Here is a 15,331-nt window from a genome sequence, read left to right as displayed (position 1 = left end):
AATAAAATTGAACTGAACTGAGTTTAACACACTTATTAATTTTTCTGGTGACTGTTATGGTTAGGGTGAGGGTAAGGGTAAGGGTTAAGGTTAGGCATTTAGTTGTGATGGTTAAGGTTAGGGTAAGGGGCTAGGGAATGCATTATGTCAATGACGGGTCCCCACAAAGATAGTGAAACAAACGTGTGTTTGTGTGTGTGTGTGTGTGTGTGTGTGTGTGTGTGTTTGTTTCAGACCTTGGCCTCAGTTTCCCCACGATGCAGGGTGTAGAGATGGTGAACAGCGCTCTGTGAGGACGCCCATGGGTGGGTGAGAATCTGGAAGACGTGAAAATCGTGGCCCAGAGTGTCGGCAGTCACCAGCAGCATTCCTACAATAAACACAAGTGCAGTCATCAACATTAGGAATCACTCCCACAGCTGGCTTCAACATAAACTGGATATTATGATCACAACTGTTACTGTTTGTTGTCCATTGTGGTCTTTCTTTCATTGTGCTTTGAATTTAGAGTATTTTATGTGTAGTGCTTGCTTTCACATGAATGTGTTGTTTTCTTTACTTATAACATGCTTCTGTATTTTATGCTTCATTTAGTATTTGTTAGTAGTCCTTATTGCTGCCATGTTTAGTAAAATATCTGCATTAACATTGAGAGGTATCCTATTTCAGTAATTGTTTTTTTATTAAGATGTTATTGTAACATCAGGCCAGGAACTACAGATATTAACTTGGGGGTCTGGGGTCCTTCTAGATTTATCAATGTGCGGTGTCCCTAATAACAGCTGAACAAATAATAGTATTAGGTACTGTAATTGCTACAATGACCACAATCAACAGACTGAAAAATGTGTTCTTGAATCACAATAAAGATTTTATATATGACTCGTCTCGATGCCCCTTGATGACATCATCAAGGTCATCTCGAATTGGTCTTAGAAACTACAAATTTATGACACAAAGCCTGTGTTACAATATGGGTCAGCAGAGTTTTAAATGTGGGCACTTATCAGCCAGAGAGGTTATAATGTAAAGATGCTCTTGAGTTGCATTATGGAAAATGTAGGACCAAGTGTTCTTATAACTTGACTCATTTTAGGCACGAGATAATCTAGATCGATCGACAGACAGACAGACAGACAGACAGACAGACAGACAGACAGACAGACAGACAGACAGACAGACAGACAGACAGACAGACAGATAGATAGATAGACAGATAGACAGATCTGGGAATGGGAAATTACAGTGTTACAGCAGCAAAATAGACACACAGCACACATACAGAATATACATTAAATAATAGGATACAATATACATGAATACTAAATCGCTGGAGCAAAATCATATATAAAAAAAAGTTTTAGATGTGTATAGTATTTTCTATAAATTGTAAGAAAATACTCACTTAAATTACAGTATACATGCTGTCTTCAGATGTCTAGGCAAGATGTTTCCTTGCCTAGACTTCCACTAGCCCTATCTAACAAATGTGATGCCGTCTAATCTAATCATTTGAGATATAGTCTTTATCGACAACGTTTCATTTCCTGGATTGTTCAGGTGTCGCCGGAAATTCCGCCGGATGTCCCTCTTTTCGGTCAGATGTCCGTTACCTTTTGCTTTCTTTGTGTTGGCATTCTAAACTCTGGTGGATTTATGAGGACTATGGTTAACTGCTCCTCAGATCTCTGCAGGGTAAATCCAGACAGCTAGCTAGACTATCTGTCCAATCTGAGTTTTCTGTTGCACGACTAAAACAACCTTTGAACGTACACATGTTCCACCAAAATAAGTTCCTTCCCGAGGCTATTTTGCAGCGGCAATGTGGCTCCATCCGGCGCTTAGCACCGCCCAAGACGATTGTGATTGGTTAAAAAAAATGCCAATAAACCAGAGCACGTTTTTCTCCCATCCCGGAATGGTGTGTGGACTAGCCAGACCTTCCTCCGCAGCGCTGTGGAGAAAGGTCTGGCGATGCAAGACTATTTGAGATATAAACTGTGAAACAATATGTAAGATTTAGTAGCACTGAATAGTGACTTTCCGTTAACAGCAGTAGGCTGGCTCCCCTAGTGGGAATAGTGGGATTTCAGTACACAATCACTTACAGATTTGTCCTATATATTTTTTTTTTATTATTAATTTTTTTGGCCATTTTAGGCCTTTAATTCCACAGACAGATAAAGACATGAAAGGGGAGAGAGAAGGGGAATGACATGCAGCAAAGGGCCGCAGGTCGGAGTCGAACCCGGGGCTCCCAGTCTTCAGTAGAAATCATTTGATTTTTTTTTTTGGATTATGTTAAGCTTAGAGAAAACAAAAACCTCTACCTTTATGTTCCTTTCAAAGTTGACCAAATATTCTCTAAAGAGACTCTAAATTGTGCCAGTGTGTTTAAACATTGCCACTGGTAAACTGATACAAAAACTGTATTTCATTCCAGGGGCTCACACAAAGGGAGCTAACACTACCAACTGTACAGGACACATGCTCGACGGCATGACAGAATTACTGTGCATTTAAAACAAACAAGCCAGCCCATTAAAGCAAAGCCAGCTATCGTTTTCTGTCATAAAATGCAGCCAGTCACTCGCATGATAGCTCGGTCTGGTTAACAGCAGGGCTTGAGTCGTGTGCTTCCACACAGACAGACAAGTTGATGAGTGTTTGTAAAAGAGAAAATCTATGTATTCATACATCCGTGTATGGTCACGGGTGTCTGTGTGTGTGTGTACACTGAGATTCACCCCCACAGTGTAACCCCCACTGACAGGCCCATTCATTTGGTCCCGTTTTATTTGAAGCCCATCAAACTCCAGAAATTATAGGCCCTCACCATAAACAACATGCTCAACAAACCACACCAGAACAAACCCAGATCTAAACTGGTTCGGTTAGGAAAAACGCTGCGCTGCTTTTCAAGCGCAACCCAAAAACCCATCCCAGAAGACTTTTGTGATGTTACAAACAAACCCCGTAGGTTGGGCAGTAACTCAAAATGTTAGAAACGCATCACTGATACAGAGTGTAAGATTTGAATAAAATGTCCAAACCTCTGTCTTTTTTGACGACTCCCAGACATAAATGATATTTAAGTAATTAGTAATTTTCCTCTGAGTTTTTCCCCATGGAATCATTTACGTGAAGGCTGCAGTAGGTTTTAATTAGTGGCCGGGCTTTATTGGGTGGCATGTCAAATGTGAAAAGAGGAGGAATGGCATGAGATTAAAAGGATTCAGCAACACGTGCGAGGAAGATGGAAAACACTCCCTCTCTGGAAAAAAAAAAAAAAAAAGCCAAGTGTGCTACAAAATTTTGCACATTCATTCAGAGTTGAAAGGTTTCTTCTTTTTTTTCTTTTTTTGTGTGTATGACTGAAGAACAGTTATATTTAAAGATGATGAAGAGGTGGAATGAGGGAGGTACAGAGTGGCTGAGCAATGGGGTCATGCAGATTATCATAGGTGGAGGGAGGAAAGCAGAAGAGAAGCCAAGTGAAGTGTGCATTAAGACAGTGGTTAGCTATTCATGCTGTATCAGAGCGACCAGAAAGCCAGAGAGCTAAGGCCCAGGGCCTGTAAACTCTTGAAAACCCACGCCCCAAACGAGGTGCCAAGCCACAAGAAGCATTTGCGTCAACTGGGAATACAGAGAAAAAAGGGACGGGGCCCTTCTAATTATAGAGTCTGGAAACGGAAGCGCAGGGTGATTAGGAGTTGAGGCGCTGCGGTCTGTTTATCTGGGAGCTTCCTCTCGCTCTCGAACCCTCTCTCCCCCACTCTTTCTTGCTTTCTTCCTCCTCTCTCTGTTTTGGTCAGGCCCCGCCCACCCAGTGGCTGGAGTGTCTGGCCCCTGGGTTTCTGAGACTTGGCTGCTGTGTTCTGGCAGGGGCCAGCGTTTCTCTTCTGCTGATGGTAGAGTCTGGGCTCCAAAAAAGTAACAGCTCAGAAAAGCTGGAGAGCTTTGTATGCGCGAGCGCCCGAGGACTGGGGCTTTTGTGGCCTTGTTGAAATACAGAGGCCCTCGCCGAGAGGCGTCAGTCGGTTAGCCCGCAGGATGGCCAAATTAAAAAGTAGCTGAGCCGCTCGGCGGGTGAAAAGAGAGGGTTTCAGGGAAACCAGAGGCTGGCCGGAGCAGGGTTTGACACGTCCTATTTATAACACCTCGTCCCAGGGGTTACAGTGTTATTTACGATGTTTCAGTACCAAAATCGCTGGCACACGCACTTAGACATGCGCTAAACTGGAAGGGATGACCTCTAATTTGCCATGTGTGCGAGACATGCGTCCGTATGGGAAGTGATATAATCATTTCCATAAATATCTGCTTTTGCTTTCTGTTTTGTTCTTTCCCAAAAAATCTTTTTGTTTTGTTATGCTGCAGGCTTTACTGTCCCATCTCTGACCATCCAAACAGAAAACATCTGCTCAATCCCATTAATAGTGGAAGGATGTTTCATTTACAAAGTGGTTGGGCTAGCTTTATTCTTGACAAAGGCAGATGGGATGGGGGAGAGAGAGAGAGAGAGAGAGAGAGAGAGAGAGAGAGAGAGAGAGAGAGAGAGAGAGAGAGAGAGAGAGAGAGAGAGAGAGAGAGAGAGAGAAGATGGAAATGGAGAGAGCAACAAAGAGGGCGGTGATTTCCCTACTTGGCAACACAAAAGGCCACAACAAAACTAGTCCACTTTTTAATTAACAACACTAGGCTCAAAAAAAGCTTTGAAAATCAGGAAAATCTCAAATTATAACCATGTGGAAGGCATAAAGCTTACAAGATGGAGTACTTGGGGGACTTACTGTTACCAGGATGCATAAACTTCAGAGCAAATGAGCCCAACAAACAAATGAAAGAGTATCCATCGTAGAACGAAGCTTTGTCTTCGGAGCTGCCAATTTGGGCGGGAGGACAGAACTCTTTGTGTCTGTATGTACTTACACATATGCTGGGCATATACAATACAGATTCACTATGCATTCTAATATACACAGCCAACTAAAGTGTTAGTGTTGCCATGGGTACTTAGAACCAGGAGAAAGTATCCATTCTCGATCATTTATCTACCCACATCCACCCACCTCTACTACCCACCAATCCATCGGCATCCATTATCATCTTTTAAAGTTTAAAACGGAATTTCTTTTGATTGTTGATGTCAAGAAAAGAATTCTTGAGGACTTTCCTAAGCAGCGTGCCAAGAGTTTGACCTTCAAACAATAAAATATTCTGATGTTACATAAATAAAGTGAAAGATTAATAGGCATGTGTTCTCTTCTTAACCAGTGCAAATTCAGCTAATCGCTACAGTGCTAATTGAAGGAGGGAGGAGAGCACACCGCAAATCCTCTCACCACCAGAGCACCACACTAATATATGAGCAGTTTTATTTCCACTGTGCAGGGTAGGCATTAGGGTTAGACAGATGCCAACAAGCCAAAGACAACCACCTCTAATGTAACAGAGAGGCTGCAGTCTAACTAATTACATATTTATTTCGGGAATTATCAACACAAACTGGTTTTACTTTTAGCTGGAAATTCCACTGGAGTCTATTCAGGTCCATCAGAAACCATCTTTCTGGTTTCTAATTAAAAGTTTTAGTGTCACTCAGTTTATATGGTGCATCAGAGACTTTCTAGACTAGCAAGTGCCTGACCAACAGGCAGATACAGTATCAGATACCAACGTAGATACCAACATAGCTATTTGTGAAAAATGGTTTTCAAAAATTGGTGACCATAAAAACAATTTTGACATAACAGGGATACCTTAAAGCAGAAGTGCCCAACAAGTATGTCACAATCAACCCTTGTCAAATGCAACAGAATCATACAAGTAATGACACATCGTCGTTCCTCTGCGCGTGCTCTGCTTTAATCACCATGTCCTATCTTGCCAGATACATTACACAAGGGTGGCAACACATCCAATTACATTAAGAGGGCAAAATCATCACATTTATCCCTTAACACACACACAACACTTTTACGTGTAGGCTACTATAAACAAAAAATGAACAACCAATCAAATTAAAGTTTTGGCTCTGCGTGCTGGGTACTATCCCGTTGTTGCTAGGCATGTTGGAACTCGCTGTCCCTGCTCAGTATCAGTGTCTAACTAGAGAAGTTGAGAGCTCTCCATGCGATCAAATAGGTAGCTGACTTATCTCAAACTACAAATATACCAGTGGCCAAAAGATCAGAAACGTATCATTTTAATTCAGACTCGAAGGAGAATTTTTTATTTGTTTACTCAAATTAAAAGTCCGTCTGTCTTATCTGCAATGTGAGCGTGTCCATACCAAAAAAGGGCAATTTGGAGCGGCATTTTAAAAACGCAGTGAATGGAAGCTACGAGACCGTTTTCCCTGCAAAAACAGCTTTACGCACTTGAAAGGTGCAGGAATTTTAGGCCTAGTTAAGCAGGTGTTATAGTTTTCGTGTCTGGAAAAATAACTTGAATACTGGCACAGTCCCTCTACAGAAGAGGGTAGGTGACTAAATTTGGCATACTGCTACCTTTCTCGGTTTTACAGGTTTCTCAAAATTCTGTTAAATCCCTGAACATCATCCATTCCTACTTCTACAGAGGAAGGAAAGGACACAGGCAAGAAAAAAGGCCAGAAAGGAATGGGGGCACAAAGGGAGGGTAAAGGCTGCAAAAAAACAGAGAAAACAACAGAGGAAAAGAGGGGAAAGGTGCTCACGGTTCATTTGATGTACACCGGGCTGAAACCAAGGGTTGTGTTTTTCTACGCGCTTCACAGGCAGACCACCTGTAAGCACTTAGATATTAATAGATATGAAAATGTGTGTGTGTGTGTGTGTGTGTGTGTGTGTGTGTGTGTGTGTGTGTGTGTGTGTGTGTGTGGCGAACCTAGCTAAGAAGCAGCCATTAGTTTAATATTACTACGCTGGAACGGCGGCTCTTTTTAACAGGGCAAAACTTGCCTGGCTTTTAAGTTGAGCCGACACACAAGGGACAGGCACCGTAGCGGTCAAGTTCACAAAGCGTGACTGTTCTGAAGGCAGAGCTCCAGGCTTGTTCTTTCATCACCTTAAGTGGAAAACACACAACTTAAGTCTCTTTTTTTATGGAGCATTTACATACAGTATTTGCACACTTACAGCTGGATTTGTTTAAAAGAGGAGAGAGAGGTTTTTATTTTGTCATACGTCAGAAGGCCATCCAATGGGTATAACACAGGATGAACCGGCGGCATTAGGAGGTGAAAATGTTCATCCGCAAAAGCCACCCCAATTTACTGCCACTAATCCAAATTCCCAGTGAATCCTAAAACCTTTGCTTTGTTTTCTGTCTGTGGTTTTCCAACATGGGACAAACCTGTTCTCACAGCAGCTTATAAAGAACTTCAACACCAGGCCCCTTTTGATGCCATGTTTAAAAAGCTCCTAAACAAATTGCTCCTGTTCACAATCTCCTGATAAAGAATTTGGGACTGTGATCAGCACTTAATCCCCTTTCTGAGCAAACAGGCAGACAGTGAGGCTGGAGAGGTAAGCCCCTTGCATTTACACGGTCTCTTTTAAACTTTTCAGAGTTCTGTTCAGTTATGTTAACGAATGAAATCCCTTTAAACATTCACAGCCACTGGTCAAATTTAAGATTGTACAGTGCTCCAATTGTCCACTTACTTAAAAGAAAAAAACTGGAGGGAAGCTGTGTGTTTAACAACAGAGCCTCTTTCCCACTTGCTAAAAAAACCTACTAACAGCCACTAAAATCTAGCTTTTGTCTTTAGTGGCAAAGGTTACAAGTGGCATTCATTCCTGGGACAAATGACTCTGCAGTAGTCACGGGTATTTATCGGCTCCAGCTCCGATTGGCAAACATGACACCCGGGTAGACACGCTAATCTCCACCCCTATCCAGCATCACCTCAGGTCACAAATCCCGTCTGTCTCCGCCAAAGCAGCGCTCGGACATTGTTCAAAATTAGTTGACACCGAGGTTTAGAGAGACTAAAACATCATGTTTCATGCTTCTTGCGTTCAGCGCGGTCGAGGCGGTGTGGATGGCGATATGACGCCACTGCGGCCTGGGCCACTGTGCGCAGAGGGTCTGCGGAGGGTCTGAGCGCCGAGCCGTGCACCTCCAAGATTTTGTAACAACGCGGACACCACGTTATAATGGTTGGCTACAGAAGAGAAGTCCATTCTTTGAGCCGCTCTGATCGCAATCAGACCAGACAGTTCACGGCGACCATGCGCGCCGTCCGCAGCGCCCCGACCACGATCAACGCAAGAAGCATGAAATGTTTAAATAAGTAACAGATATTAAAAAGAAGCAACCATTTTTAATTTCCTTGAAGTTTGGGTTACATATGCCTGTAAGTACTGCAAATATATTATATCTTGTCTGAAATACATTTGCAAGGTTAATTTGATCTAATTTATAATGTTTTTAAGTTGTTTTTATGGAGAATTGTTGAATGCTTCATTAAGCTAATTAAGACCTAACAGGGTGTGTAAATTGACCAGCATCAAGTTGGAAAGTTAGATGAGGACAGAATAGCTGTATTAAAAAAAAACACTAGATACTATGTTCCCTGATGGTGTCCCATTTATTCCTATGATAAGGTTCTCACTGCTGGAAAAAGCTTTTCAGGCGTCAACATTGTTGGGGCCATGAAGAGTCCTTGTCTGGCCGAGCTGACATGAAAAACTGTTGGCTCACTCAACACACGAATGGCATGAAATCATTGGTTCCGTTTGTATTAATTGTGTATGGCAAAAAGTAGCCGGTGAGCGTCATCTGATCCTGCAAAACCAAGTGTGCCCACTATGCTACCATTGCTGTCCCGGGAGCCTTGGGGGATAAATCCTTTTGATTCTATTGGCCTACTGGTCTTTCAGCTAGCATTTACTTCTGATGTTACTCTAGGAATAGCAAGTCGGCAAGTTATTTGTTCAATCCAACAACTTTTTATTGTGGGGTGTAATAAACATTGCATGCCTTGTGGGCCACTGGCAGATTTCACACTTAGTCTAAATATGTTAATATATTAAACGCTATTGTGTTTTGAATTTGTATATAGTATATACTAGTATAGATGATAAAAAATGATTCAATTGTAAACTCAGTTTTTAAGTCCAGGTTGCACATTTTTGTAATTCACTGCTGCCAGTACAAACGAACCAGTGCTTAAATTCATGAGAACAAGAAACTTAGCAACTCACCTCATCCCCACAGAGCCACCCACCTACACACATCCCGTAAAGAAGTTACAAATGGCCTGCATGTTACCGCACTGTGTGGGCTGTGAATGACTCCACACTGCTGAGGTGTCCGGTGTGTTGTTCAGTGTCGGGCAAGGGGGGAAACTGGGGTGAGTCCTTCTCAGCCAAGCTTTCCACAGGCCCTGAGTCATGGTCACTGGCCAACCCAATTACTTTCCTTAGCTTTGGCCATGTAACCACATACTTTTTTCCAGATTAATTCTATTCTTTATTTGACATTATTGTTTTCCTGAAGCCCCCTCTTTACTTTGTTACACTGAACTAGTGTAAGCAATCTGCCTTCAATATTCATTGCCTTCAAAATGTGGCTGTTTTAGGAAAATGTGTTTATCTAGTGTTTCTCGCTCTCATCGGATGGATATGATCACCTCTTGGATCAGGGTGCATGTGGTGATGTCTTTGTTGTGGTTTTGAATTGCACCTTTTCATGAGCAGCTGATATCTCTAACATTTCATAGGTTTAGTGGTCTTTATGATAACCAGAGTTAGTCTTCACAACCAGTGCCAAAAGGATGATGCCCAGAAACATCCCGCATACAGCAAATTAAGAAAAGAGAAAATACAGGCGGAGGGTAGGGTCTCTGCAGATACAGACACGGCCATACACTTTTAGTGGGTCATACTGTAAGTGATGATAGAGAGGGATTACTTTTGCATTACTCTATACATTGTTTTGTTTTTTTCAGGAAAATCCACCATAGTATACCTTTAAGGTAAAGGACTGCTGTTTCTGTTCTCTATTTAAGTTATCAAAGTCATTTCTGAAGTTACTTCAGAGAGTGCTCTGCACTGCAGACCATTTTGACATTGACCACGTCATTGCATGTAAAACATAGCTGAGGTACCAGCCGTGTCTCTGACAACTTCTTTAACAAAGACATCACTAAAAACGTATTATCACTGTTAAAAACATTCCCCAACATTCCAATAGTCTAACAGAAAATCAGAATAGGAAGACCAACCCATCGTATCCCCAGTCAAAATACGGAAAGACGCAAGACGGAGAGCCCTGTAGAGTAGCTGCTGTAAATCACATCAGAGCCGGCTGTGAGTGCTAATTACTATCTTGGTGTGAAGACACAACTCAATCCATGCTAAATGTGTGGCTATAAATGTGCGGCCGAGCGAAGCTGCTTGTGTGTGGGAATTCCCCTCGTGTTCAACATGTGCGTGTGGGTCCAGGGTTTTTCGGCGACGGCCTGGTTTCTTTCACACATCAGTAAGATGGAGAGACAGAGTTATTACACCATGGAGAGCTGCCTTCACGGCACAGCTGCCTCAATGGTCAGGCACAGCGGGCCAGGCTATTCATTAGACCGTCCTGTTACTAAACCAGGGATTCGGTTTATGGGACAGTTCCGTGTGGGGAGAGATTCAGTCTTGATTCAACTGCCATTACTTCTGGCTTTGATGGGGTATTCAAAACTTCCATATTCAGAACATTTGAACGGCTGCACAAAAATCAAGTTCTGATTCTGTAGTGTTTTATGAGACTGAAAAAGGCAATGAAAGCGATTCTTCACAGGACAAGGGTGGAAGTATACTGCATCCAGTTTAAATACAATTTATTTGAGTGATTTATGGTCTAAGTACAGGCAGCAAGATAACTGACTAATTCAGTTTAACCGCTTGCTCCAGTTCTATGCATGTGGAACAGCCATGCCCAACAATACCCAAGTACACCATGTTGTCTTTAAGAGAGGCCGTCCAAGCCCACATTTCTTAGTTACCATTATTGTTCCTGTCCACCGATGTGGAAACTGGTAACTAGGGGTATAACGATAAATCGATATATCAATTCAATCCTCAACGATCCAATATTATCGATACAAAGTGAAAATATCGATATATATCGTCATCTTTAAGATGGGCCTTTATTTTGAAATTCCCACTTTATATTTAGTCTTTTTATTAAAAAGAGTAGCTTGTTTTTTTAATTTAAATGTCTAGAAGAGCTTAGTAATGAAATTATCAAATCATATTTTAGTTGCTTTTTGTAAATATATATAAATTTAACTGATTGTGTTAAATGGGCTTATGTATCATCTCGTATTGGTCGCAGGCCCCTGAATTGAGTCAAAATCGTATTGTGGCAGACTTTGCTATATCAGTAAATATTGTATCGTTGTCCAAAGAATCGTAATATTGTGTTGTGATACTGATTTTTGCACTTCTGGTTATATCTTAAACTGCATTTTGTTGTCGCAGTACCTGTACTCTGTGCAATGACAATATAAGAGAATCTAATGTTTTTTTTCTGATAATATTTATATCATTTTAATTAAGTAAAGTTTAAATGTAGGACTAAAACGTATGAATATGTTTACAGGGTGGTGTTGCTACTTTTACTAAGTAAAGGGTCTGAATACTCCTTCAATGCATGTAAAGCACTTGATCCGTATCAGACTGAGTAGGACTGTAAAGAAAGAGGTTTGAAAGAATGAAGTGCAGAGGGTGGTGACTCGCATGGCTGCTGGATCAATCACTCCCTCTAGTGCCAGTCACACTCAAAAGTAATGCACAAGTTGTTGGACAATATCTCTGCCATCAAAACATGAGTGTATTTTGACCTTGGCATCGTACCTAATAATCAAGTCAAGGATCGTTAAGGACGAGTGAAGAGGACGAGACGTGAAAGAAAACAAGCACACACACATTGCAGCTGTTAAAGAGAGCGCTTTGCCACTGCACTTCATCTGCGTCCCTCTAATTACACCACTAGGAATAGATCCACAGATTCACCGAAGGGCCGCAAAGCGCCAGCCGCCACACCAAGAGCTGGCGACCACTGGTCCGCCCTCTGTAGAGCCTCCAACACACACAAGCCACTGGGGTTTCTTACATAACTCTTCCCAGCCAAAACTTCAGGGCTTTCCAGGCTCTGTTTGAGTCATATCATTGTTTCCTGCTAAGTCTATCATTCTTGTTTCTGCCATGTTGAGCTCGACCACTGTGAAGGGAGCCTCAGTAGGGCCAGCAAGGTAGTTCAGTAAAAGCCACTTCCGCTAACTTCTTTGAAAGAGTTCACTTAGAGCCAGACCAATGAACCCGTCACTCAGGATTTGGGCTCTGATCAAATCAAGAGGCCTCTAATTATGGGACAATCCACAGTAGGCAGCTGAGAAATAAAAATGAATAAGAGAATAAACACTGACTGCACTGCTGAAAGGAGTCCTGCAATCGCAACAGTGGAAAAGGGGAGTTTCTAGACTTCGATTCGTCCTAATCTCATTAAACGTCCTAATTGCAATGGAAAAAAGGGGAAAATCTGTATTTTTTGGCTCCACTTTCGGTGCAGTTTTCGTTTGTAATTTTAACATGTATTAGTCCTTAAGATTTCGCTCACATAAAATGAGTCAGAAAGATTAAAAGTGTGTTTGGAATTTTGAAGTTGACGGTGCTCTGTGGAAAGGGTCACAGGGCATTCTGTCCGCTTGCTGACTCAGCATTTACCAGTACACTAAAACTAACTACCACGTGTACTGTTTTGTGCTATGTTGAGGGTGCTTTTCTGTAGAAACCTGGCTTGGATGTTAAAGGAAAAAAAAAAAGTTTTGAAAATACAGACAAATACCACTTTTATATAAAAATAAATCTGACTGAAGTAATCTCCAGAATCTGGCATAGCATAGTGACTTTAAAGAGATGAATCAATAGGAGCCGACATCTCTCATTGAAAATATCAACCAAGGGACACCATTAACTATTTAGACCTAAATAAGGAAGACCAACTGATTCCAGACACACACAGGGGCCCACACTCACACACTAATACAAGGGTTGGTTTCATGAACCATTTCTTAATTATAGTGGGCTTTCATTTATTTGGGATGATTTAAGAAATGTGCTTTTCTGTTTTGCTCATCAGTTACTGCCATTGACGTTGCACTGTACCTCGCATGCTTCCATCTACATTGCTGGTTATTCATGTGTTTGTGTGCATGTCTGCAACAAACTAAATGGTTTATTCAAAGCTACTTTGTGAACGTGATTTACTTCAAGTTCTATGTCTTGCGTTGCTTACTTTAGCACATTGACCATACACAGTCCAGCCACATACTAGGTTTTGACTTGGTCTCGTTTTTTTGGGTTTTCTTTTGGTAAGGTGAGGGTGGGAATAGGTGGGGTCTAGACAACTGTGTCTTGTCTGTCTTTGCCTGCAATATCATCCTGTTCCTGCTCAGACAGAGCTGCTGAGTTTAGTCATAAGTCTAGGTAAGTGAAGGATTCTTGGGGCTTGGAGGTCATGGGGTGAGAGCCATCTCTCAGCAGCTCCTTTATTAACTGCACATGCACGCACAACACACACAGCGTGAAATACATGCACACACACACACACACACACACACACACACACACACACACTTACATACATACACACCATAGGAGTAAAAGGAACATAGACAAGCTTACACACAGTCTGAGGAGGTAGCCTGTTCACACTTACATATACTGTCCCTTTATGTTTGGGGTGGGGGTCAGCAATGCTCGAAGATGAGTGGAAAAGCAGATGCCAGACTAAAATATAGGAAGGGAGAGTAAAATTTGCACATGGAAGCTGATGGACATGGACACTGAATAATGCACTCGTAGAGTACATCAGCACAAAGTTTAAAAGGTGAATATTTTACATTTTTTCAGCTGTCTCAAGGACACAGACCCCTGTTTAACAGAAACTGTAGAAATGGGTGAAAGAAGAAAACCTACAAACTATGGAGGTCCCGATTGGGAAGTAGAGCTGAAGATCTTTGCCAGTCTTAATTTCTATTATTTTACACGGGCTCGGGCTTGCGCTCCGGGTTGCGCGGTAACTGAGGTCAGGTGATGCGTTTCGATTAGCGTGAAAATGGATGCTGAGGAGGTGAAACGGGGGCTGGCCTCTGGAGGACTTATTTTATTTCTTTGTTCCAACTTCCAAGTGGCCTATAGCCTACGTTAGTCATGAATAAATGATGTTAAAAAATGTATAAATGACTCATTCTTGACAAAAGGCAAAAGAGCTGTGTGCGTGCGCACATTTGAATACTGTCGGTGTTAGTCCTCCGGACAGCGCAGTCTCTTTTTTCTTTCTCCCTTTTCTGCTGAGTGGCGCGCGTGCCCGCTCGCGTGTCCACGCTATTCTCCAACATGCACTCTAACAATCACTGCTGAGAGACGGCCGTTTGTACAGTCGGGCTGTAAACGGGTTCGGGCTTTTAAAAAGCTGTCAATCAAAATATACTTGTCGGGCTCGGGCCTTTTCGGGCCGAACTTTTAAGCTCTATCGGGAAGTATCTACGACGGAGCATTAGGGCCACATCAAGGGAAAAAAATTAAGGAGGAAGATTTTTATTTATTTTGCATTTTGAGAATAAAGTCGAAATGTCGAGAATAAAGTCAACATGACGAGAATAAAGATGAAATACTTTTTCGATAATAAAGTCGACATGTCGAGAATAAAGTTGACATGTCGAGAAAAAACTTGATATTTCAAGAATCAAGTCGGACTTTTGAGAATATACCAAACTACTAACTTTACCTATAGTATTCTACAAAATGCATGAAATCTTTCTTTTTTAGCGCATAAACACAGTATGGTGATAAGTATTAGGACTTTGAAGAGATTGTGCCGAAAATTGCGTCTGTTCAGAAGGAGAAACCACACAAACTTGGAAGAGGTGGCCGTATTCCTGCAAACTGAAATAGCTTGTAATGGACAGATGCAAGGGTATCGATGGTTACACCTACGTGCAATACAGAGAGGACATGTTGTATGTAATTGATCCTGAAGGAGTGGAGCTCAGGCGAGCGCGGCACTCCAAGGATGTAACCCATATCTATGATGTTGCCTACATGGCAGCTGGCATGGCGGACAGTCGCTCTAATATGATTAAGTGATAAAGGAGTTGAATTTATTCTCGTCATTTCAACTTTAATCTCAACATTTCGACATTATTCTCGAAATGGTATAGTTCAACTTTATTCTCGTCATGTTGACTTTATTCTCGACATTTCGACTTTATTCTCGAAATGCTAAATAAATTAAAAAAAATATCTTCCTCCTTATTTTTTTTCCTTTGATGTGGCCCTAATGC

General features: G+C 41.8%; 1 protein-coding gene across 2 annotated transcripts in view; it reads right to left on the bottom strand.

Moving 5' to 3' along the window:
* bcas3 (BCAS3 microtubule associated cell migration factor) overlaps window positions 1–15,331 on the bottom strand; it is a 337,584-nt gene that overhangs the window by 277,316 nt on the left and 44,937 nt on the right. For both annotated transcript variants that reach the window (XM_031285400.2, XM_031285410.2), the window contains exon 14: window positions 237–370. In XM_031285400.2, coding sequence (XP_031141260.1) covers window positions 237–370 — 134 coding nt within the window. The remainder of the gene's footprint in view (window positions 1–236; window positions 371–15,331) is intronic.

The sequence above is a fragment of the Sander lucioperca genome, chromosome 5, assembly GCF_008315115.2.
Source record: "Sander lucioperca isolate FBNREF2018 chromosome 5, SLUC_FBN_1.2, whole genome shotgun sequence".
NCBI lineage: Eukaryota > Metazoa > Chordata > Actinopteri > Perciformes > Percidae > Sander > Sander lucioperca.
The sequence above is the reverse complement of the archived record's forward strand: the minus strand, read 5'-3'. Positions and strand labels throughout refer to the sequence as shown.